This window comes from Artemia sp. Qi Xiang Cuo, chromosome 5, assembly GCF_049724085.1.
Source record: "Artemia sp. Qi Xiang Cuo chromosome 5, ASM4972408v1, whole genome shotgun sequence".
Lineage (NCBI taxonomy): Eukaryota > Metazoa > Arthropoda > Branchiopoda > Anostraca > Artemiidae > Artemia > Artemia sp. Qi Xiang Cuo.
Genome location: NC_142798.1, coordinates 81,987,820 through 82,014,477, shown reverse-complemented (window position 1 = coordinate 82,014,477; position 26,658 = coordinate 81,987,820). Strand labels below are relative to the sequence as shown.

The 26,658-nt window shown below is 39.5% G+C and overlaps 2 protein-coding genes across 3 annotated transcripts in view; both read left to right on the top strand.

Moving 5' to 3' along the window:
• LOC148952624 (major facilitator superfamily domain-containing protein 6-A-like) overlaps positions 1-26,658 on the top strand; it is a 747,865-nt gene that overhangs the window by 693,590 nt on the left and 27,617 nt on the right. The window lies entirely within an intron of this gene.
• The window catches only part of LOC148952625 (uncharacterized), a 184,708-nt gene that overhangs the window by 135,930 nt on the left and 22,120 nt on the right, over positions 1-26,658 (top strand). The window contains exon 5 of the mRNA XM_089088644.1: positions 21,908-21,993. Coding sequence (XP_088944770.1) covers positions 21,908-21,993 — 86 coding nt within the window. The remainder of the gene's footprint in view (positions 1-21,907; positions 21,994-26,658) is intronic.

The window sequence follows — 26,658 nt, the reverse complement described above, 5'->3', positions numbered from 1 at the left end:
ATTCAATTACCCAGAATTTGTGTCTTACGGACAAAACTTTAATTAGACAGTAAAATTTTTCCATTGAATTTCTACGGCATGCCCTCTGACGTCACGGCATCCCCGTTTCTAGGCGACATTCCCGTCATTGGCAAGAGTTCAAAGGTTAGGTGACACACCCCTTTGTTTTTGTATGGCAAGCCCCGGTTTCTGTGACATGCCCTCCCCGGTTTCTGCGACATTCCCGACCTTTTCCCATAGAATTCCTGTGACATGCCCTCTGGCGTCACGCCACACAGCTGTAAAATGCGGTCAGCTGTTTCTAGGCGACGGCTGGCAAGAATTAAAGCATTTCAGTTTTATATTATATAATTACTTGGAATGTGTTTCGTATAATACACAAGTTTGAATAGCCTTCTAACCCCTCATCCCTGATTCTAGCGCATGCCCTCTGACATCACAGTGCAAACGCCCGTTTCAAACGTATGTTACACCACGCGACACACCCTCGCCATTAAAGGGTCAGATAAGTAGAGCTACCAACTCCTAGCACCTGCACAGTGCAGTTACCGGCTCTATTAAAGCGAACACACTTGGCAAGACTCCATGATACATCCCTCAGGACTCTAATGACGTCATACGACTTACCCCGTTTCAAACGGACAGGTCTAAGATGCTTGACGCAATTTTGCGTAACCCTACCACAGAAGCCCATGGGGGAATCCCCGCTTGTAACGTAAGAACACCCGAAACTCCACAAAGCATTTTTCCTTCATTAACTTAATGGTGGTACACACTTTACGTAATGATTGCGCATCCCTCACTGCCAGATAATACCATTTTGACATTTTTCGCCGAAAAGCCTTTCTTTTTCGGCGTTTCATTTTTCGCTCGAAACACCTTTCAATTTTTTCTATAGCTCTTGACCCCACCAGGACTCGAAAGGTCATTCCCTTCCAATGGTACTGCGCCCCAAGCAAGTCGTCCATGAAACCTTTGCCAATATTTTGTATCTTGAGTCATTTTCTAAAAATAAACTATTGCACGACACCAGATATTTCCCATTTTTTGGCAGTCGTTACAACGGCGTGTTTACTGCCAAATTTGATACACTCCGGGGGGGGGGGGCGGGGGGTATTTGCATTCAAGATATTAATAAAGGGGAGATGCGTGTCTTACTCGTCCCAAACAATAAATTTTAAAAACATAGACAATGAAAATAAAAACAAATTGACAAGCAATAAAACATAAGAAAAAGACGGCTAACACGACAAAAAATAAAAGATGAAAATGTCCTATATTACTATACGCAAAAAAGAACCATCTATTATCGAAAAATGGGGACATCTGACCTAAACAACCCCCCCCCCAGAGACTAGGGGAGAGGGGGAGCAATATTAAATGCAATTTAAACCATATTAAGAGCTTTTAAGGAAATGCCCCTTTTTCATTAAGATAAATTCATGGTTATTTGACAATATCCTAACGATATTTTGCGGCTCGCACCTAGTAGCCTTCATTTTCAGATGATGCATTGATAATAGATATAGTTTTAGGTGTTATTGCACCTTTAAAATGATAAAGAGTAACATGCCTAACTTAAGGAAAGACGAGGGGGAAGACTCCAGGGGAGGGGAACCGTTATCTCCGTCACCCCATCTCCCAACGAAAAACTTTTTCAAACATTTCTTGTAAAAAATTTTATTTCAAGTCATTCATTCAGGATTTCGAGAGCAATTCGGCCAAGAGTACCACACTATAACTACTCTAAGCGACTCCTCTGTCATCGCCCCATCTCCCCAAAAACACTTTTCAGACATTTCTCGTTAAAAATTTTATTTCAACTCATTCATTCGGCTTTTTCGCAAGCAATTCGTGCCACAGTACAGCACTATAGCTACTCTAAGATACCCGTCTGTCATCGTCCCCATCGCCCAACAAAACGCTTTTCAAACATTTCTTGTTAAATATTTTATTTCAAGTCAATCATTCGGGTTTTCGCGAGCAAGTCGGTCCACAGTACAGAACTATAACTACACTAAGACACCCCTCTAGTAGAATGCTAATATTGAATTCTATGGCATTATGTTCCTTCCTATGCTATTCTATGGCATTATGTTCCTTTGTACCTCTCTAGAGCATGGACTTATGGATTCTATGGCATTATGTTCCTTCCTATACTATTCTATGGGTTTATGTTCCTTCCTATGCTATTCTAAGGGTTTATGTTCCTTCCTATGCTATTCTAAGGGTTTATGTTCCTTCCTATGTTGTTCTAGGAGCTTATGTTCCTATTTCTGCTATTCTAAGGGTTTATGTTCCTTCCAATGCTATTCTATGGGACCTCTACACGTGAATAAACACGTTTTGAAACTGCATGCTATTTGGGGACACTATGTTCCTTCCAATCCTATTTGGGGACATTATGTGCCTTCCAATGCTATTTGCGGACACTATGTTCCTTTCTATGCTATTCTAGGAGTTTATGTTCCTTCCTATGCTATTCTAAGGGTTTATGTTCCTTCCTATGCTATTCTAAGGGTTTATGTTCCTTCCACGTGCACATTGTAAAAAGCGAGCAGTACGAGCGGGGACTCCCCACTGTTTCCTGAAGTTTAGCTAGTTATACAAGTTTTCTTTAACTCCACTGTTTCAACCAGAATGGTTTTTTTAGACAACACCCATTTTTTAGGACCAATCAGAGACAGTGGAGGCTACTCCATATACGATAACTCGACTGGTGATTGGATACAAATAAAAAGGAGTGATTTTCATTCGTCCTTGAGATTTTGTATAAAATGCTCATGTGTTACGATTAAACTTTCATAATGTTTTAACATACCATGGATAATACATTAAATATTATTGACTTTGAAGCTATGGATATATCGATTAACAATGTGAGTACAGTTTAGTAAATTTTCTTAATTTATTTCCAAATAAAATCATTTTACCATTCCTCCAGTAAATTCAAATTTTAGGGGGCATAGCCCTCCCCCCAACAATACAAACTCTACAATATGATGATTAAAGTCACTAGAAAGCGTAAAATACGCTCTTTTTTCCATTATGTAAACCACATCTTCCCCCCCCCCACACACCTCTCTGTTTACAAGTTCAATTCATTAGAAATGGTTTTTTTGTTCAAAACGACCTTTTCCCATCGTGCATTTTAAATGTGCTTTCTTTTTCCGGTCTAAATAAAACCACCTGTGTTTAACCTTTTTACAAGAGGGAGCGATTTCAAAACAACATTTGGCAAGCGCATTATCTGAATTAAGAAAACAAAGGAATGGAAATGTGTAATTCTAAACACTTTGAAGAAAGAGAGATTGTATTTTGGCCAAATTACACGAGATAATCTATTTTCAATTGTATTTGAGGATTAAGAGGCTTTTATAAAAATATAAGGTGGGGGAGGGGAGCACTGTATCAATTTTAACACCTTCGTTGTGAGGTGAAAAACAAACTATTTCTTCGCATGAAAAGTAAGGGGAGGGAGGGAGGATTCTTTGTGCAGACACGTATACCCTTTCACAAGAAAACTAATGTGGTCATTCCGACACGCAACACTGAGGTTTAGTAGTTGGTTAGCTGTTAATTATAACATATTTATGGCTGACTATTTATTAGATCTATATTTTAAATCATTGTATTGGATTTGATGCAGCGGGGGGGGGGGGATAACAATTTTTTTCTTCTGTAAAAAGGGGAATTGTTTTTCCATACTAAATTTTGTCTTCTTTTTACGGAGGAGGATTCCTACAATTACTCTCCCCCTGAAAAGAGAGCTAAGGCTAATGGCGATACTCCAATGCAACAAATGGAGATAGCTGAGCCATCGAGAACCACCCACATCCCTTCCAGACCAGCGCTTCTTGCCCAAGCCCCATCCGTGCCAGCCCCTGTGCAGTCAGGTAGAAAGCTGAAAAGAGAGTGGATGACAGCTCATATGATGTTGAGCCCCGCTGCTCCAACCCCCCAAGCCAGTGACATCGCAGCCACCACCACATCTATGCAAGAAATGGACGGCACTCAACAGCAGTCTGAATTTTTCAACACCGTAAAAGTGTGTGTGTGTATGTCGGAGATATTAAAATGTTATTTTCGCTATAATATTAATCCTGAGGGAGTTCTGAGGATCAAGTTCGGAGGGGGGTGTAAAAATAGTAATTATTCATTATCCTGGTAAACATCTGACTTGAAATGTTTCAGGATAAATAAACTATTGCGTCTTTCTGAACTTTCTGGGGAGGGGTTGGGGTTGAGGCAAGTATTTAGTTTAGATAATGCTAGGAGGGGTAAAATTGAGTTTTGAGGAAGGGGTGAAAAATGAACATGTTTTTTTTAACTTTATAAAATAGTGGTTATTTCAAATAGAAAATAAACCCTTTTTTCTATTTTCTATTGCCATTTTTCTATTTTCTATTGCCATTTTTTTCAACGCAGTAAAAGTGTACGTGTGTGTGTGTCTCTATGTGTTGATCAGTGGGTCTGTGTGTGTGTTTGTGTGTGTGTGTCTGTGTGTATCTTGGTATGCGTGTATGTGTGTATGTGTGTATGTATGTATGTGTGTGTATGTGTATGTGTGTGTGTATATGTGTTTGTATGTGTGTATATATGTGTGTGTGTATGTGTGTGTGTGTGTGTGTGTGTGTGTGTGTGTGTGTGTGTCGTGTGTGTGTGTGTGTGTGTGTGTGTGTGTGTGTGTGTGTGTGTGTGTGTGTGTGTGTGTGTGTGTGTGTGTGTGTGTGTGTGTGTGTGTGTGTGTGTGTGTGTGTGTGTGTGTGTGTGTGTGTGTGTGTGTGTGTGTGTGTGTGTGTGTGTGTGTGTGTGTGTGTGTGTGTGTGTGTGTGTGTGTGTGCGTGTGTGCTATTAGCAAAATTTGTAATTTATTATGCACTAGTTTTATAAATAATACTATAAGCAAAAATTTGTAATTTATTATGCATTTGTTATATAAATACAAATCCAATTAAGAAAAAAAAAAAACATTAAACGGATAGATTTGTAGGAAAAGGAATCTGCTTCTAGTCTGATCGCTATTTTTTATGAATGGCTAGATTTGTAGGAAAAAAGAGTCATTTTTTTTAATGAGCTATCAAGAAAATTATTGAGTTGATTTTTTTTTATCGTATTTTAATGCTATTATTCAAACGTTGCGATGTGTGTGCGTGTGTGCGCATGTTTGTATGTGTGTGAGCGTGTACGTGTGTGTTTGTGCGCGTGTGTCAGCATGTGTGTGTGTGAGCGTGTACGTGTGTGTGTGTGCGTGATTGCGTGTGAATTTTTTTGTGTGCGTGTACGCGTGTGTGTGTTAGTGTGTGTGTGTGTGTGTGTGTGTGTGTGTGTGTGAATGTGTGCGTGTGTGTGCGTATGTGTATGTGTGCGCGTGTGCGCGTGTGTGCGTGTATGTGTCATCTCTGAGTGTGTGTTGTCTCTGTGTATTAGCCGTGTCTCTGTGTGTGTCGTCTCTGTATGTGTGTCGTCTCTGTGTGTCTGTCGTCTCTGTGTGTGAACGTGTGCGTGTGTGCTATTAACCAAATTTGTAATTTATTATGCACTTGTTTTATAAATAATGGTATAAGCAAAAATTTGTATCTTATTATGCATTTGTTTGATAAATACAAATCCAATTGAGAAAAAAAAATTGTTTGATAAATACAACTAAGAAAAAAATAAATAGTTTGCTATAATTGTGATAAAACTTTCATCAAAGAAAAAAAAACTCAATCCAGTCATTTTTTAGTTTCAGGGGGAAGCTACGAAACAACTGCCTTCCCTGGCCCAGGACTTCAAAATATCATAGGCAATTGTCCCCTCTCGCCGGATGATGTTAGTGAAGGTATGTCATTTAGTATCCCCCTGGATTTTCAATTTACAACTGAAGAAATGGACAGCCTTATGCAAATTGTTGGATCTAATGTTTCCGGGGACATTTTTGATGATGACTTTATAATTAGTGAATTGAGTCCTGTGCAAATAGGTGCAGGACATGAAAATAGCGTCGCGTCCCCGGAACTACGTGAATTTAATTTGTTGGAATCTGCTCTAGGTCACTTGCAAACACATAGGGTAGATTTTAACCCCCCGAGGAAAACCTGGTTGACGGGGGTGTCATTTTAACAGATCTTATAAATGTTCTTCATACATACATCGACCGAATTCAAGCACTTATTGAGATTCAGATTCAGAAATGGGGGGGGGGGGGGTCAAGGGGGGATTAAAGCATCGGTAAATCAAAAAGTTTATTTACAAAAGGGGACATCTGGCGACATTTTTTATTTTATTTTTTCAACTGGCAACCAAAATTTTCACCCTGGTCTAAATGAATTCGAGGGTAACTTTTTCAATTGGGTTTATAAATTAACATCAACTTTGGACACATTTAACGAGAGGAGAAGTTGGTCCACAATTTTATACATTGAACACATGGATCTTAATCTCAGTAGATTTAAAAAAAAACTTTAGTTTAAGAGGGGTGGGTAGAAAAACAAAATGCCACCCAGATTCGTCGGCTACCAAAGGAGTTCAGAGTTTCAAATTTGACACGGGGCTGCAATGCTTTAAATATGCATTTTTAGCAGCAGCCCATAAAACATTGAAATAGGAGTCAACAATTAAAAATCTCCAAAGAATTCCATGTGACGGTGAAGACAATTTCCCTAAAGTAAATTTTGATTGTTTAGAGGGGAAGTTTTCGGTGTCCTTAAAAAATAACCATATTTGAAAAAGCAAAAGAAATTCTCGGGTTGGGGGTGGTTGTTCTCCAGTATGAAACAGAATTTGTAAAGGGAGGAAAGAAACCAACTAAAAAAGGAGTTTTATATTCAGTTAGGACACCGATGGTAGATAATGGTGAACATTGAGTCTGAGTCATCTATGAACCCCCCAAAGATGTAAATTCCTATGGTCATTTTTACCCGTTACGGCAATAAGTCGACTCTTATCCCAAGGAAAGAACAAAGGAGAAAGTCACTATTGCCCCATGTGCCTTTCCTCATTTAGATCTGAACAAACATTCACAGATCACATAAGATATTGCAAAATTTATGGCAATCAAAGAATAGAAATGCCGGCCGAAGGCAAAGATACTTTACAATTTAAAAACTTGCAAAATTCCCTACTACAGGTTGATAAAGTATTTTTGGACTGTGAATCAAGACTGGTGGAGGTATCAGACCCATCAAGGCCAAATATAGTCAAGGAACTCAAACTAGTTGCGTGTTCCAATGCGCATGCCCGTCATGATTCCAACAATAAAATGCAGTTGGAAGAGTTTTTTTTTTACTATGGAGGAAGTGGGTGGCATGGAGAAGTTATTGGCGTTTTTAATAAAAACAACAAATGGTGTAAACTCACGATTATGTTACACCAACTACCCAATGTCATTATCAGATAAGGAGCAACTGGCACTAGAAAAGGGGAAAGTTTGTAGGGTTTTTAGGGGTGCTCTTGCCCCAAAAGATGCAGTCCGAAATCACCATCAGCTTATTGACCCTAATTCACCGGGGCAAAGAATCTTTCGTGGGTGGGGTAACAATTCATGTAATTTAAAAATTAAATAGCAAGAGTTCCTTCCGGTTTTTATACAGAACTCTAACTACGATCTGAAGTATGTCCTACCAGCAATGGTACATTTTCAAAGAAATGGAACAGTGGATGATGCATGGGTGATAGAAAGCTTTTCCTACAAAATCATTCCTAAATCATCGGAAAAGTTGCTTGTTTTGGAATTTATGTGGAGATATGTTGAAGACGACATTGAGTAGACGAATGAAATTCGCTTTTTAGATTCTTACATTTTTTTCCCTAAATCATTGAGCGAATTAATTCAAGTGCAGAAAAACGATGACGGCTGCAACGCTTTCCCCCTTGTCAAGCAATAATTTCCGAATGATTTATATGATTTGTTTACGGTTAAGGGAATATATCCTTATGATTATTACTGTTCCATGTCGAGATTCAACGAGGAAACTATTCCCTCGATCGAATCGTTTTACGACATTCTACACGATTGTAGGTGCACCCCCGATGAATAAAGTTTTGATAAGATAGTTTGGGCAGAGAAAGGTCGTGAAAATGAGTTTGACTACTGCAAGCTGTATTTGTGAAGCGATGTGTTAACTCTGTTAGACATTATATGTAAAAATACGGACAAAATCTATGGGGAATTTAATCTTGATTTAGGGTATTACTTTTCATTTCCTCATCTGGTAATGGACCTCATCCTAAAACTTAGCGGGGAAAAAATCGGGCTGATCACCGACATCGATCAGCACCTGTTCATGGAGAGGTCAATGAGGGGTGGATATGTTTTTCACGGGGATCGTATCTTGGAAACTGATCCAACTGGAGAGAAGACGGGGACAAAATCAGATGCAGTTTTCCTTCATATGAATTCTCTCTACCCCTCGGCCATGTCCCATTATGCACTACCCTGCGATGACTATAAATGGCTCAATGACCCTCAAGCTCCCAATTTCCCAAACATTGACAGTGTTCAGGAGAACAGGCCGGTTGGATGGTTTTTGAAATTGATGGGGAGATACCAGTTGAGCTTCAAGATTCAGTAAAGGATTTTGTTTTTCCATTCATCAATTAAACCTGTGACTAGGGACTCTTTGAGCCCCCGCAACAGACGTTTAGTCGAGGTGGACGGATTGCATTGGTCACCTTCAAAACAAAAACTTATTGCTGACCTTCTGTCAAAAAAAAATATTGTTGTACATCATGTGGCTTTAAAATGGATATGCAACAACGGTTTCAACGTCACAAAGGTTCATAGAACCCTCCAGTTTAGTCAAAAACCCTATCTGAAAATGTTTGTTGACACTTTTGTCAAGAAACGTTCTGAAGCGCAGACAGAAGCGAAAGAAGATATTTTTAAGCTTATTTTGTTTTCAACATTTAGTAAAATATGAGAGAGTGTTCGCAATAGGAATCGTTGTGACGTTGTTACCGATCCCAAACAATGTGCTTTAATTATTGCCGATCCAAATTACACTTCCTTCACAATCATTGGCCTGGACCTGGTACTATTGAATAGGAAAAAAAGAAGCATTGTCCTTAATAAAAATATTGCTGCAGGCAGTGTAATCTTGGAGATCTCTAAAACACTCATGTTGGAATTCTACTACAATGTGGCTAGGGTACAGTGGCCGGAGAAGGGGCAAGTAGAGGTCTGCTACGGGGACACAGATTCTCTACTGCTAAAATTAAAAACCCCATACCTACTTAATGATTTGGCGCACGGTGAAATCATCAGCTCGCGGATGGACTACACCAATTGGGGGGGTTTTTACCCAGAGCTACTGAAACGTCGGGCGCCAAATCAGCTTTTATTTTTTAAATCAGAAACGGGAAGCGACATGATTTCCCGTGGTATGTTTGTAATTCCGAAGGTGTAATTTATACAGACACACGATGAAAAAATTAAGAATTGTTGAAAAAGATTGCCCATTCGCTACGTATAGGGATAAAAATTTTATAGTGGGCATGAATGGGATGTTTACTGCTAAAAATGAAAGCCGGTGGTCGAACGTGTTGGTAATTTTCTGTATCGACTCTTAAAACTGCAATGCAACTGTAGAAAAAATTGTCAAGAGTACTATTTCCAAACAAATCTAGGTTTGTCAAGACGTTGTGACTACCCTCCCGCTTGGTCACTATTTAATTCAGACCGGGCCGAATGTGTTGCCCATAGGGAAAGTCTCGGTTTAAATAAAGTCCTGTAAATTATTTCCTAAAAACCTTTGGGGGGGAGGGGGGGGCTCGCGGTGGGGGGGGCTCTCGGCCCAGGGCGGGGGGGGGGACTCGCGGCCCGAAGGGGGGGGATGCTCGGCCGGCCGCCAGCGGAGGCGTGCAGCCACTACCAAATTTATATTTTTTTTACTTAGAGCAGATTTTTTGGTGCTTTTGTAAATATACATGTTGCATTCAAATTAAAAAAAGTGATATTATTCAAAGTGTATTTTTTTTCATTAAATGTTGTATTTTTATAAATAAATTATAGTTATTAAATTGCTTTTGCTAGTGCATTTTTTTTTATTATAAATTTAAAAAGTGTATTTTTCTTTGTTTTCTGTAAAGTGCTGTTTATAATACAAGAAATATGATTCTTTATTGATTTTGTTCTTATAATTCTCGAACGGAGTAGTAGTAATAGGGATAATAGTTCACAGAAATGCGAGTAATGTCTAAAATTTTCTGTCCAGGTAAACCTATTGCAGTAACAAAATGTAAGTTTAAATCGCTATGTTGGTCGCCTATGTTTTAGGCGCCAACGTCGGAAAAAAACGAAGTCTTAACTCTATTAATTAAAAGTTATGAAAACATTATTCTGGAAAAGCCGAAAAAGCTACTATTGTTACATTATTTGGCAGGAGTCATACGATAAAATAAAAGGGATTGGCACGGCGGGATTGGTGCAGATAAAATTCATACAGGGACTTGATGTTTTCAACATTGTTGAACCAAACTCTTGGTTGATTATTGACGATCTGGCTGAATCTATTGAACAATGGTCCCAGGAAATGCTGCAATTGTTCACCGTTCGCTCTCGTCCTGAACAAATTTTCGTTCCTCTTGTTCAATACAATCTCTTTCATCAGAGAAAATGTATGCAATTACACGCATTGAACTGCACCTACTACATCATCTACAGAGTTGTTCGTCATTCTATCTCACTAATAACTCTCAATAAACAAATCTATCCAGGCACTCCCAAATTTCTGCTCTCAGCGTACAATCAGGCAACTAATAAACCCTACGGCTATATCTTATTGGATATTAATCAAAATACACCCGAGGATTTACGTGTAGTCACAGATATTTTTGACAATGAAATTATAGTATATCTCCCCGTGAACAGTAAAAAGACCTATCTGTTGCTATCATGACACTGAGAAAACTACATGAGAATAGACGTCTGTTTTCAATTCTAAAGACTTCAAAACCCCCATTTAGGAAAGCCATGTTTAAACACGGTATTGAAAATGGATTGACTATTCACATATTTGAGTTTTGTTTAAGTTTAACTGAAGGCTATGTTCAACTGCCGGAAGTAATTAAGAAACAGGCAAAGCAACATCGTTCCATTGTACGTACTTTGGCCTCTAAAAACAAAGGAAAGAATTTTAGAAGGAAATGTCATCTTCAGGTAGGCTGTGGCTTTTTCACACTTTTACCGCCAATAATTGCAGAACTTGTAAACAGTTTTCTTTAGAGAGAAGGGTAAAACCCTATAAATTGACTCAAATAGAACTCGCTCTATCACCCGTGGACCACTTTGAGAACAATCTGAGTAAATTCATTGACTATGAGAATATTGAGGATGATAAAAACTGCTTTTACTTCAAGATACACTTCGCAGAGTGGACAAGCATAAACCCTATCGCGTGAAGGCCACTGGTATTGATCAGAAAAAAGAATCATGTCCTCAAGAGTCTGCTGCTGCTGCTGGAACACAATTGAAAAAGGAGGAATTGGATTTGATTGTATCGAAAATTGTAAACCTAATGCCCCACTCATATCGTGAACAAAGTAAACGACTCCTAACATATCTCATGGAAAGTGGTCAAAATCATATTTAAGTTGATAGCAATGGGAAAGTGATTATAATTCAGGGCAAGAGCTATAATCTACTTGAGTTAATCTATGATATGGTTACAAATCGTAAGGGACTATTATCATTTGACTCTCATCTCTACAACTTTCTAAATACATTAAACTTGCCCAGAAGCATTATTAGCAATAGGCAAATTCTAAAAAAAATTGAATGAACATGCACCAACACCATTAAAATATGAACATGAAGAAGAAGAAGAAGATTTTCAATCAATTTTGGAAAATACTAGCATACCTAGTGGAAACTTGACAAAAAGGAGGAGCAGTACACCATTGATAACTAGAAAACAGCGAAAACGTACCCAATCATTGTCACCACCATCACAGCCAACCACTATCATATAAAACAATAGCGAGCAGTTGACCACACGTTTAAGTTCAAAAGGGTCGAAGTTCTGAAACGTACTTAAAAAAATATTGACAAAGTGGGGAGTTGAGATTCCCCCTCCACCCTTTCCAAAGTAAATAGTTTTAGCGCTAAAAGTGTACAAGACTGTCTACAAAATGAATCAAGTTACACTCTGCATAGAAATCATAGGCTTCGTGCTAATCATTATCGAAAAACTAAAGCCTTTTTCCCATTGCATATAATGCAAGCAGATCTCTTAACTCTAGATGAGATTCAAAGACGTCACAATACACCGTAAAAGTATATTCTACTTGCAATCAGTGTTTTTAGTCGCTATGCATATGCAATTCCATTGCGCTCGAAGAGAGGTGTTGAAGTTGCTCATGCCGTTGAAAGTATTCTCGAACAGGATTCGTATAAAAAAAATTCAAACGGATCGTGGTAGTGAATTTGTTAATCCTCATGTTGCGAAAGTTCTAGCGAAATATAATACACTGTTCTATCATAGTCATAGCCCTATAACGGCTGCATTGGCCAAACGATTGATAAGAACTATTCGACTTTTAATTTCAAGATATTGTACATTGAAAAATACCTCTGCTTTTATTCATGATTTAGATAAAATCATGTTGATTTATAATCAACGACCTCATCGATCATTGTCCAATTCAACCCCAAAGGAAGTTTATCATTCTGATCATGATACAATTGACACCTTTCTTCAACAATATTCTAATGAAACGAGTGTCAAGAAGAAAAAATTTAATGTTGGTGATACTGTTCGAATTAATAAAAAACTAATGTTTTTGAAAAGGGTAATTACTTGTGGTCCACAAAACTTTTAAAGGTGGCAAAAAACCTAAACACTAAACCCATAATTTATCGTTTGCGCAATAACAAAGATGAAGAGATTATCGGCGGCTTTTATGTCTATGAACTACAAAAAGTTAAAAATAATAGTGAAATCTATCAAATTGAAAAGATATTAAAGACTCGTACTCAAAGGGGTAAGAAACAGTTACTTGTTCGATGGCTAGGATACAACTCTGATTTTGATATTTGGATCAGTGTGAAGATATTGACAATACACAGCTATTTCTATTTAACTTTTATGTCCAACGTTTCCGATCCTCTCTACAACGACTTGAATAAAACAAATAATTTTTGGACGAAACTCTCCCCCGCCATCAAATTTGACGGTGCGTATGAAGTTGCTCTTGTCGATTATATTCTGAGAAATACAAACAATATCCTGAGAAAAGGTCGCTGGTATAGCATGAAAGTTATACCAATCGATTGATCCCGTTCTGTCGACTATGAGTGGGTTGAAGAACTAAAATCTAGCGAATATCCACATGTAAAATTTAAATATATAGAAGACGGTGGCACTAAAGATATGTATCGTACAGTCAATTGAAAAATCTAATATCACGGGAAGGGTTCCTTCTATTCGGATCTTTCATTTAAAAATGATGAGATTTACGTTACTTTAATTGTTGATAGCGAAACGATTATTCTCAAATATGATTTAGGGAGCGTTCTTGGCTGTATACAGGACGAGGTCAATGGGAAAAACGCTGGTACTGTTTACAGGATGAATCAAGTTATTTTTGCCGATTATCCACTTTGTTTTGCCTCGGACACTTGTTTCTTTTTTTATACATCCTTTGTGGAAACATCGTGAGTTGGTAATTCAAATGTACTCCTCCTTCGTGTTCTTGAACGAAAAACAACTCATGAACTTGTGCATCACTACAATATAAAGCATCTTCAGTATGTTCCTGTAAACACTTCGTATTTGGAACTCTGTCAGTTAACACTAAGAAGTGAATTGGGTGATCCTCTAGCAATAACAAAAGGTTTAGCAGTGATTACTTGACATTTTCGACCCATTGTCGGCGACACCACAATCACCTAAAATGAAAAAAAAGAATTCCATTTGTCTGTCCCGATATCGATTGCTATGTTGGTGCTCTGAGTCCACATCAAATAGGCAATGGATTGGACTACTACAAGGGGCGTACTACAATGTCTGGCTAAGGTCTTGGTAGCTGGTTTGCTAGGCTATTTCGTTCTGCACTACCCCTTGCCAGAAAATATCTTGTACCTGCTGCATCAAATTTTGCTGCCTCAACATTAAAGGACTGGGGGTCGGGGAAGAATTTCAAGGAGAGTGTTAAGGAAAATATTAGATCTTCAGCAAGAGCCGTTGCTGAGCAATTAAAATCTCGGCAAAATGGGGAGGGATTGAAAAGGATCCGTGCGCTTCATTCGCTCATCAGTCTCTACCCAGGCGGGAAGCGAAGGACATCAACAAGGACTTTGAGAAATAAAACAACGAAGACCAATAAGAAGAAGAAGAAAAAGAAAAAGATTGTTAGATCAAAGAAGGATTTCTTCTCTTAAGATGACTTATCTCCCCCACAAGGAATCACATCCATCAATCAGTTCCTCATTAAATCTGTTCAATTCTGAAAATTTTGATGTTAGTGTCAAGTATGGCTACTATGAACAATTTCACCCCCAGCAACCTGTCTCGGAAAATATACACATTCAAATATTTTCCAATGAAGACTATTTCATTGCTTTGTCATCAACATTTATTGATTTAAATGTTGCGGTGAAGAAAAAGTCAGATAATACAACTACAACTGCTGCCGATGGTCTCTCCTATGAAAACTATATTCTATACAATTTGTTCAAACAAATTAGTGTGTTTATTAATGGGACATTGCTGAGCACTAGCAATAACTTATCCAACTATGCAAGCTACATACAATTTATGATGATGACAGCAAAGACATACAAGGAGTTGAGAGGACAATCATTGGGCTATGAATATCGATCAGGTGTTGATACTGACGGTGAGTTGACTACTGCAGTGACTCAGGAGTATCATCTGGTTGGAAAATAAAATCATGAGATATTCAACATATCCCAAAGGCTACCTCCCAATGTCAAGATTGACATAAAGTTGCAACTAGCCCCATCGAATTTCATTTTGAGAAAAACACTTCCTGTAGCACCCGATTCAAATGTCATTATCACATCGCCAATTCTCCACGTCCGAAAAAAACAGGTTATGAGCTCTGTTACATTGGCTGTGGAAAATCTAAGAACCAATGGCAACAACATTAAACTTCTTGTCCCCCATACGATCCCCAATCAACGTCACATTGTCACCGGTTCTCATAGCTATACCGATTCATCATTTATCAATGGAGAAATCCCATCAAAATTGGCTTTGGCCTTTGTGAAGAGTGGTAGTGCCGTTGGATCCTGGACTGAATTCCCCCATGATTTTAATTTTTTCAGTCTATCTAGCCTTGTGTGCAAAGTGAATGGTATTCCGCTGTACACTCTATCATTTGACAAAAAAATCCTATAGAACTCTGTACGAGTTGACCATGCAATCCGTAGATCATGACTCCCAACTATTTGAAAATGGAATAACCGATTCAATGTTTTCAAAAAATCATGATGTAATTGTTTTGGACTTGTCGGGGACCCAGGATATGAGCATAGTACGAACAGGGAATGTACATTTAGAGTGCACATTTGATGATGCTTTGACTGAGAGTATCACGCTAATATCATTGAGTCAATTTGAAACCTATAGGGAGATCACACCCGAAGGCAGTGTTCTACTAGACCTAGCACCATGAACACAAACCAAATAATCAACGTATTTAATATGGATCAATACATGTCTCAGTACAAGTCCTATTGCATACCATCGAACTTCATTGAACAAGTCCCAAGTGTTAACAATACCCTAATCATTTTAATAGCAGTTCATCGACTTTGAAGACAGGCGATTGGCTATGCATCTTTCAAACAGCAAAGAATATTGAATTTTTTTATCCTCTTGGCCTTTCGTATAAATTCTACACTCCATGCATCAGCAACTTTATTAAGAGCAGTGGGAAAACTATTATTCAAAAACAACAAAGAGTACAGGATTTATCGACTAAGACATGTGGCTTTCATGCAATATTCTTTTTCATATTCAGATGTCGTGGCTGGACCTAAAAGCAGTTTCCCAACATTTACGTTGACTTTCATTGATTGAACAACTTTCTGGTTGAAAATATACTTACAAGTATGTTTAATATTGATTTTAGTGCCCTACGAACAAAATGTTCTAAAAATGTATGTGATATTTTTTATTAATAAATAAAAAATGTATATACATGATAAAAGTGACTTTTATACTCTTTAGATCTCATCTTCTACTAGGTATTTGTCGATAACAAATAATTTAGCTATATTATCCGAATTTACAGCATACTGATCCTGATGTGCTGCACTATCAGGCTTACAATTTATACAACAGAGTGTAATTTCACTCTTATCATATCTCTTTGTATAGTCAATGATACTAGTATCATTCATTTTATAGAATTCATATGTTTCAATTTGCTTATTTGAAACAATGTCATGAACAGTGTCCTCAAGTGGTGAATCACAATCCGTCACAGCCAAATAAAAATCAGTGGGCTTATAATCATAGTAGTCATTGTCTTCACAACGATGACGTAGAAACCAAATTCTTTTGTTGTTCCAACAGTTGAATCGCTGACCCGGCTCCTCCTCCCAGAACAATCTAAAACCATGACGATACCAATCTCTTAGCAATAAACTAAAATCACGCTTAGGATTCTTTCCAATCATACCAGGATATGTATTCTCTCATTGATTACATTTATCATAGTGGTAATTAGAGCGTAGGTGTCCTCTAGGGTGAGAGTCACACACCTCTTCAAGACAGGAATTACAACCTTTAATTTGTATAGCATATCCTCTATGCAATTTACACGGGTTGCATAATCTAGACTTTTCATCATACTCATCAATCATTGTACAATTCTCACATGATGACCAGCTGCTCAGTGTGTACATGCATAGCGGATGTGTATGGAACATTTTTTCATGTGTTGACACTCTCACTGCCACAATGAAACTGAGCTAGCAACAAGAACAAATTGACTGGGATAGAGATAGAGAGGAGTAAATCACGGGGAGGAACTTAAACCCTTAGAATAGCATAGGAAGTAACAAAAGCTAAAGGAATAGCATAGGAAGGAATATAGTGCCCGCAAATAGCATTGGAAGGAATATAGTGTCCCCAAATAGCATTGGAAGGAACATAGTGTCCCCAAATAGCATGTCGTTTCAAAACGTATTTAATCACGTGTAGAGGTCCCATAGAATAGCATTGGAAGGAATATAAACCCTTAGAATAGCATAAGAAGGAACATAAGCTCCTAGAACAACATAGGAAGGAACATAAACCCTTAGAATAGCATAGGAAGGAACATAAACCCTTAGAATAGCATAGGAAGGAACATAAACCCTTAGAATAGCATAGGAAGGAACATAATGCCATAGAATCTATAAGGCCATGATCTGGAAAGGTACCAAGGAACATAATGCCATAGAATAGCATAGGAAGGGAAATAATGCCATAGAATGCACAAGGCCATGCTCTGAAAAGGTACCAAGGAACATAATGCCATAGAATTCATAAGGTCACGCTCTAGAAAGGTACCAAGGAACATAATGCCATAGAATAGCATAGGAAGGAACATAATGCCATAGAATTCAATATTAGCATCCTACTCCCTCTGTCATCGACCCATCTCCCCACAAAATACTTTTCAGACATTTCTCGTTAAAAATTTTATTTCAAGTCATTCATTCGGGTTTTTGCGAACAATTCGGCCCACAGTACCACACTATAACTACTCTAAGACACCCCGTGTCATCGCCCTATCTCCCCAAAAACACTTTTCAGACACTTTCTCGTTAAAAATTTTATTTCAACCCACTCATTCGGGTTTTCGCAACCAATTCGTGCCACTGTACAGCACTAAAAACACTCTAAAACATCCGTCTGTTATCGATCCCCCCCCCCCCCCCAAAAAAAAAACATTTTTCAGACATTTCTTGTTAAAAATGTTATTTCAAGTCATTAATTCCGATTTTCACGAACATTTCGGTCCGAAGTATCACATTATAACTACTCTAAGACACACATCTCTCATCGCCTTATCTCCCAACAAAACACTTTTCAGACATTTCCCGCTAAAATTTTTATTTCAACTCAATCATTTGGGTTTTTGCAAGCACATAACTATAATATATAGTTCTATATCTGCTAAGTACAGAACTATATCTACTATAAAACACTCCAATGTCATCGCCCGCTTCTCCCAACAAAACGCTTTTCAGAAATTTCTCGTTAAAAATTTTATTTCAACTCATTCATTCGGTTTCTTTTCGCAAGAAATTCGTGCCGAAGTACAGCACCATAACTACTCTGACACCTTGCTGCCATCACCCATCCCCCAAAAAACATTTTTCAGATATTCTTTGTTAAAAATTTTATTTCAAGTAATTCATTCGGGTTTTTCACGAGCAATTTGGCCCACGGCACCACACTATAACTACAATAAGATAGCCCTTTTTCATCGCCCCATCTCAGTAGTTGTAGTGTGGTACTGTGGCACGAATCGCTGGCGAAAAACCCAAATGAATGAGTTGAAATAAGGTTTTTAGTGAGAAATGTCTGAAAAATGTTTTTGGGAAGATGAGGTGATGACAGAGGGGTGTCTTAGATTAGTTATAGTGTGGTACTGTGGGACGAATTACTCGCGAAAACCCGAATGAATGACTTGAAATAAAATTTTTAACAAGAAATGTTTGAAAAGTGTTTTGTTGGGAGCTGGTGGCGATGACAGATGGATGTCTTAGAATAGTTATAGTGTGGTACTGTGGGCAAAAATACTTAGAGTATCAAACACTAGTAGAGGAAAAAAGGGTTGGGGATGTCTTGTGGAGAGCTGGTGCTAATGTGAAAACAGCATTGTAGCACCATTCTGCTCTGGACCATAAGTATACTTTTTATCGGTTTGGACATCTGCCCTTCTTGCATGAAGATTTTCCAAGCTCTCCCATTAGGTATCTGTTTTTAAGATATACATCGCCGTTAGTACGCAATACGCATGTGTGTGCCCTGTGTGTGCGTGTCCATGGGGTCCTGTTAGTCTTGTTTGTGAGATACGGTTGCGTTAATCATATTAGACCTCATCATGGGAAATCCAGGGGTCTTCCAGAAATACAATGTATCAATAGTTTTGCCAGTTCACGAATCTTGCTAGCTGAGCGCTAGAAACAGGGTTGCTCTGACGTTAGAGAGTTGCCGTAGAAACTCAACGATAATTTCCCTATTACTACCTTTAAATTATCTTGAGCGAGACCGTTCTTAGAGTCTTTTATCACCTAGCCGAAGCCAGGATTCCGTCCCAGGAATAAGTAGACACAGACCAAACTCCCCCATTGCGCGTAGAAAGGCCGGATTCTGTCCCCGAAAAAGAGTGAACACAGACCAAACTCCCCCACAGTGCAAGGGGTGGGCAGGTTCAAGAATCTCCCGAAATAGAATTTCCCATACTTTGCGTGTTTTGATATTTTAGTGAAAAATGTACCCTGGGCTAAAAGAAACCGCTCGGGGGGGGGGGGGACTGAACACTTCCATGGAGGTGACCATGGGACAGGTCGGTACCTTTGTGGAGGGGAGGGGGAGGCAGGATAACCATAAATGTACGCATGAAAATTAGCGCTTTGCGTAACGATAAAAAAAAGTAAAACAGTGTTGAGCTGGTGACGAAGAAAACGGTTCCCCTCCCCTGGAGTCCTCCCCCCTCGTCTTTCCTTAAATTAGGCATGTTATCCTTTATCCTTTTAAAGGTGAAATAACACCTAAAAACTACATCTGTTATCAATCCATCCTCTGAAATGAAGGCTACTAGATGTGAGCCTGAAAATATTGTGAAATAACCATGAATTTATCTAAATGAAAAAGGGGTATTTCCTTAAAAGCTTTTAATATGGTTTAAATTGCATCTAATATTGTTCCCCCTCTCTCCTAGTCTCGGGGGGGGGGTTCAGGCTAGAAGCCCCTAGTTTTCTATAATAGATGGTTCTTTTTTTTTGGCGTATAGTATAATATGAGATTTTCATCTTTTTGTGTAGTCTTTTTAGCTGTCTTTTTTATGTTTTATTGCTTCAATTTGTTTTAATTTCCATTGTCTGTGGTTTTAAGATTTATTGTTTGGGACGAGTAAGACACGTATCCCCTTTATTAATATCTTGAATGCAATTACCCTCCGGAGTGCGTAAATTTGGCATTAAACACGCCGTTCTAGAGACTGCCAAAAAATGGGAAACCTCAGGTGTTGTGCAATAGTTTATTTTTAGAATATGGCTCAAGATACAAAATATTGCCAAAGGTTTCATGGACGAATTTCTTGGGGCGCAGTACCACTGGATGAGAATGACCATGCGAGTCCTAGCGGGGTCAAGAACTCTAGAAAAAATGAAAGGTGTTTCGAGCGAAAAATGAAACGCCGAAAAGAAAGGCTTTTCGGCGAAAAATGTCAAAATGGTATTATCTGGCAGTGAGGGATTCGCAATCATTACGTAAAGTGTGGGCCGCCATAAAGTTAATGAAGGAAAATACGCTTTGTGCGTTTTCGCATGTCGTTACGTTACAAGCGGGGATTCCCCCATGATTTCCTGTGGTAGGGTTACGCAAAATTGCGTCAAGCATATTAGACATTTCCGTTTGAAATGGGGTAAGTCCTATGACGTCATTAGAGTCCTGAGGGGTGTGTCATGGAGTCTTGCCAACTGTGTTCCCTTTAATAGAACCGGTAACTGCACTGTGCAGGTGCGAGGGGTCGGTAGCTCCACTTATCTGACCCTTTGATGGCGAGGGTGTGTCGCGTGGTGTAACATACGTTTGAAACGGAGATGTGCACTGTGATGTCAGAGAGCATGCGTCAGAAACAGGGGTGAGGGATTAGGAGGCTATTAAAACTTGTGTATTATACGGACCATATTCCCAAGAATCGTATTGTATAAAACTGAAATCCTTTAAATTTTGCCAGCCGTCTCCTAGAAACAGCTGACCGCATTGTACAGCTGTGTCACGTGATATCATAGGGCATGTCACAGGAATTCTAAGAGAAAACGGAGGGCATGTTGCAGAAACCGGGGAGGGCATGTCACAGAAACCGGGGCTTGTCATAGATAAACAAAAGGGTGTGTCATCTAACCTTTGAAATCTTTCTAAGGGCTGGAATGTCGCCTAGAAACGGGGATACCGTGACGTCAGAGGGCATGCCGTAGAAATTCAATTGAAAAGGGAGGGCATGTCTTTGAAACCGGGGATGATATATCTTTGACAGCAGAGTAGGAGTACTACTCTTTGTTTAGTTAATTCACTTTAATTCACTTATTTTCATTTCACTTTAATCGTAAACGGAAAGGCAGCGTGGTCGAAGAAACTGATAAATTTATAGATGGAAATATAGAAATATGAATAGACTGAATAATGAGACAAATACCTGAAAAAGAGAAAAAACTGAAAAAGAGAAACAAATTCCTATTCAGCATCGTCTCTAAATTCATTGGGATAAGTATCTTCTGCGAGTAAATAAAACAAAACTACGTGATAATTTATACTAAAAGAATAGCCTAAAGTAAGAAAATAAAATTACAGTGTCTGATCAATTCTTAAAGGTTGCAATAGAAGGGGAATCTTAACTTCTTGTCATAACTTACCAATTTATCAAATGTCTTGCGGATTAGGACAAGCCAAGAAACTAATATGTAATCGTTCAGTAGACTTGTGAAACTGATTCAGTTGAGGCGTAAGCTTATACGGAAGCTTAACAACGAGCTGTCCAAAAAGCAGGGAGTATGTTACTAAATAATAGGAATGAACAGTCGGTCCATAAGCATGCCATATTTCTGCCACCAAGCTTTTGCATTGCGCATTATCAGTGTAGCAAAAAATGCCGTAAGGGTGAGGACGGTCGATCTGTTAAATGTAAGTTGAAAGTTGTTTGTAAAGCTGCATACAAGATAAATTATGTATTTCAGGGTATAGAGATTACTCTTTGATTTTCCTCGTTGGACATATTTTTTGGCTTGTTGCTGCATTTCTTGTTTGGAAGCTGGACGTTAAGGTATTATATTGATGCTTATTTTATACTTACTAAAAGAATTTATCAACTAGCTTCGTTTATTGTTGCTCTTAGTGAAACACAAACTTATTTTAGCTAGAATCAAAGCCCAAACGTCTCAGGATCTTTTAGTATTTAATAAACTTAAACTTTTTCCGATGCTGATCAATGGTCAACCTTGCGCAGATACCGATCTAATGATTCACTATCTTCGGCCTGGAGTGCAATACTAGGTTGAGGGCAAACCCTCTGACGCTTCATCAGTTCCCCTCCCCTAGAATTATCCAAGTACTCATTTAGAGCTTGGTCAAACTTGGCCTATCTTAACAAGTAACACCGTTGACCCCCGTTCCAAACCGAAGAACTAATGATATCAAGACTCAATCCTCCTGTTCTCAAGATCTCAAGTCTAGTGCCCTAACCACTCAGCTGCAGTGGAGATAAAGTTTGTAAGTAACATATTTTAATTATAAACAATTTTATTAACAACCCAATTTGCATCTACCTAATGAAATATGATAATATAAGGATTTTAACTTCAAAAGTCAACAAAACGGCTTGCCGATATTTTTCAGTTGACTGAATAACTTTATTATTTATTCCTAATTTACAAAACTTATTCAATGCCCTCCTTATACTCAGATGCAAAAGTAAAAGAAAAAATCTGCAAGATACAAAACTTAGTTTGTCAAATAATAATAATAATTTTATTAACCCAGTAAAAAAAAGTACATACAAAATGCATGAATGGAGAAACAGAGAAATAATAGAAACAAGAAAAAAATGACACTAATGCAAGGAATTCACACGACACATGAAAACAATCAATTAACAACAAATAGCTATTAAAATGAACAGCAACTCAAGAGCTAATTGCCAAATTTAGGCTAATAGATAGATCTAAGGACCTTAGAAACTTGGCTCGGTGTTTCAAAATGGCAGCAACTGGCTCCGCAGCACTATACATATTACTTAAAAAATGAATTTTTGGCCCATATAGGAACAAAATGCTGACGGACAAAACCAGCATAAGTTAGTTTAAGATAAGACAACATTTATTTGTAGAAAATGATTGTCACAAGCCCAGGTGGAAAAAATCAAATAGTTCGTGGTAACCACAGTTTATAGACAGTAAGCTTATCGCAGATCATTTCTGGTCATCGTGAACAAAAAGCTCCTCCCACTTCTTTCTGCCTTAGCTTGTTTAGCCTATTTCTGAATATACCAGTAAGCTTATCACAGATCATTTCTGGTCATCGTGAACAAAAAGCTCCTCCCACTTCTTTCTGCCTTAGCTTGTTTAGCCTGTTTCTTTCCACTCGCACCCCTGTCCGGGTTTTTATAATGGGAGAGATAGAGAATGATCATACTGCTATATTCTGTCTACTGTGGTGGTAACGAACTGTAAATAAGGAGTGATTCGGCTCAATAGTAACCGAAACTCTAAGAAATAGGATTTTGATTTCAATAGATACATAAAAAGACTATACAAAAATGTGGAATTTTGCAATTTTTGCCAGAAGAAAGATAAAGAAGAAAGATGCACGTTTATTTGTTTTTGTTTTGTTGGTGTTGTTGTTTTTTTCCCAGGGGTGATCGCATCAAAGTAATTATCCTAGAAGATCGGGAGAGAGTGCATTCAAACGAAAATTAAAAGTTCTTGTGCCCTTCTTAAAAGACCAAACAAATTGGAGAGTAACTGTTCCCCATTCGAGGCCTATTTTCCCCGAAGTTATTGGATCAAAATATTTAGAAAGCCATTTCGTTCAGTATGGTTAAAAAATACAATAACTATGTCTTTAGAGGTAAAATCACCACCCACAGTCCATGGGGAGATGCCTCTAAGTTATTAAATTTACCCATTGTTTACGTATAGTATTTTTGACTGGGAAGTATACAGACATATCGGGGGGGGGGGCATTTAAGAATTACCACCCATCCTCCCCCCCCCCCCCCACACAGACCTAAGGTTGAGGGTTATAAATTATGCCCTGGGAATATATAAGGTTTTTACAGAAAGAGGAGTGTAGAAACTTAAAAAAGGGTTCATTCGATTGGAAATTGGGAGGGCTAGTGCTCTTTTGATTAGTCGAAAGTGATTGAAGGGTAACAAAACCCCTGTCACGGCCACCATTTCCCCAAACACATCCAATAAAAATTTTTAGATATCCTTTTTGTTCAGCGTAGTTTAAAGTTCTGGAAATTTGGTCTTTGAAGATGAAAACCCCCCCCCACAGCCCTCGGGGCAAGGGTTGTAATTTATGCCCTTGGGTCATATAAGGTTTTTATAGAAAGCGTTGTCGTAGGACCTTCAACAGGGCTAATTCAATTGAGAATCGAGAGGGCTATTGCCCTTATCAATAGTCAAAAGTGTTTGGAGGGCGAATGCCCCTCACGCCCATCCTTTCTCCAAACACTTCCGATCAACACTTTGAAATGTTCATTTGGTTGAACGTAGTTGAAGATTCCGAGAATTATTTTTTTGAGTATGAAAACCCTTCTACAGCCATCAGGGCTAAGATTGTAAGGTATGCCCTGCGGGCATATACTCTTTTTATAGAAAGCTTTGTCATAAAAACTTCAAAAATTGGGTTATTGGATTGGGCTATTGTAATTTTTAATAGTCAAAAGTAATTGGAGGGTGAATCACCCCCGCCCCATGCCCATCATTTCCCCGAAACATTTCTGATCAATATTTTGATATGGGCGTTTTTTCAACGTAGTTTGAAAGTTCTGAAAATTCTGCCGTTGAGGATGACAACCCTCCCCATATAGCCCTCAAGACAGTAGAGATGCCATAATATCTCCAGACAGGAGTCCATATATGGGCATAGAGTCATTAGGGAGAATGATTGCGTAATCGGTAAATGACCTCTTTCTCCAGGTGTGTTTTTGGCACGCCCTCAGCGAATGTCAATGTTGTTGTTATTGTTTCCGAGGCAAAATGCCAAGGTCAATTTTGTTGTTGTTTTGAACAGAGTCATTAGGGAGAACACGTGGTTAATGGGGTCAATGTTGTTGTCGTTCGAAGCAAAGTTAATGACACTTCCTTCCTGTTTGAGCCAGATGTTACGAGTTTCTGGGAAACAGTATTTGTTGTTGTTGTTTCCAAGCCAAATGTTATGAGGTTCCGGGAAACAGTTAATTAATGTTTGACAGATGACGTCAAGTTAATTAATTTCCTTGCATTTCCAAAGAGAATTGTCACCGAGAAACAGTTAGATCACACATGATGTCATGATTGATTGATTGGCACAAAAGGGGAATTAATTTGTTGTTCTATAGAGAATTGATTCACGAGAGGGAAATTAATTTGTTGTTTCTAACAAGAGAATCGTTTCCGAGCAGACGTATTGATCTTAGCGCGCGAAAAGGTTTCCAAATAATTTGAAATGCATTGGCGCAGAGATGCCAAACAAAAGGAACATGCCGAAATTCCGTTTAGGGTTAATTTTGGCGAAACCTTTTTAGCTATTTTATGGAACTATTTCGGCTAAACATCTAGAGACATTTTAAAAGGTGATTTTTGAAGAGATTTTGTAAGAGGTTTTGAGTGTGGTCGTTATAATACACAAGTTGTATTTTAACAGTGTTGTGAGGTCCTCTACCCCAACCCCAAAGGCTTCTCATACCCCACCCCAACCCCGAAGGAAGCCCCCGGTCCTCCAAGGCCCACCCAGACCCCCAAAGGCCCACCCAGACCTCCAAAGGCCATCCCCGGGCCCCCCAAAGGCCCATCGAGCTCCCGAAGGACCAACGGGATCCCAAAGGCCCTCCACCGGTCCCCAAATGTCCCCCCCGCCCACAACTGCCCTCCCTGTGCCCCACAGGCCCTCCCTGTGCCCCAAAGGCCCTCCCTGTGCCCCAAAGGCCCTCCCTGTGCCCCCAAGGCCCGCCCCCCGCCCCCCACAGGCTCCCCCAAGGTCTCAAAGGGCCTCCGGAGCCCCCAAAGGCCCACCCAGACCCCCAAAGGCCCACCCCGGGCCCCCCCAACGCCCACCCCCCGCGGCCAAAGACCCACCCTCCGTCCCCCACGGTGCCCCAGGCGCCCCCCTGGCCCCCCCCGCCCCCCCCGGCCGTCCCCCGGCCCCCCAATGGCCCCCCGACACCCCAACGCCCAACGGGGGCCCACAGGGCCCCCACACCCCAAACATGCCCTAACCGAGCCCCAAAGGGCCACCCCGGTCCCCAAACGTCCCCCAGTCCCCCAAAAGCCCTCCCTGTGGCACAAAGGCCCTCCCCGGGCCCCCCCAAGCCCCAGCGAGCTCCCCAAGGACCAACGGGGTTCCAAAGGCCCTTCACCGGTCCCCCAATGTCCCCCCGGCCCCCAACTGCCCCCCCCCCCGGACCTCCAAAGGCCCACAGGGCTCCCAAAAGACCACCGGGCTCCCAAGGGCCCTCCCCGGTCCACAAAGGTCCCCCGGGCTCCCAAAAGACCACTCAATCCTCAAGGGCCTCTGGATCCCCAAACGCCCTCCCTGGGCCCCAAAGGTCCTCCCCCGGTCACCATACATGCACACACAAACTTACACGCCCACAGAAAATGACACACACACACACAAGCTCACACACACACACGAACAATTACACACACATGACAACTTACAAAAACCAGAAAAAAATAACACAAACAAAAACTTATATACACACACAAACTAACATGCACTC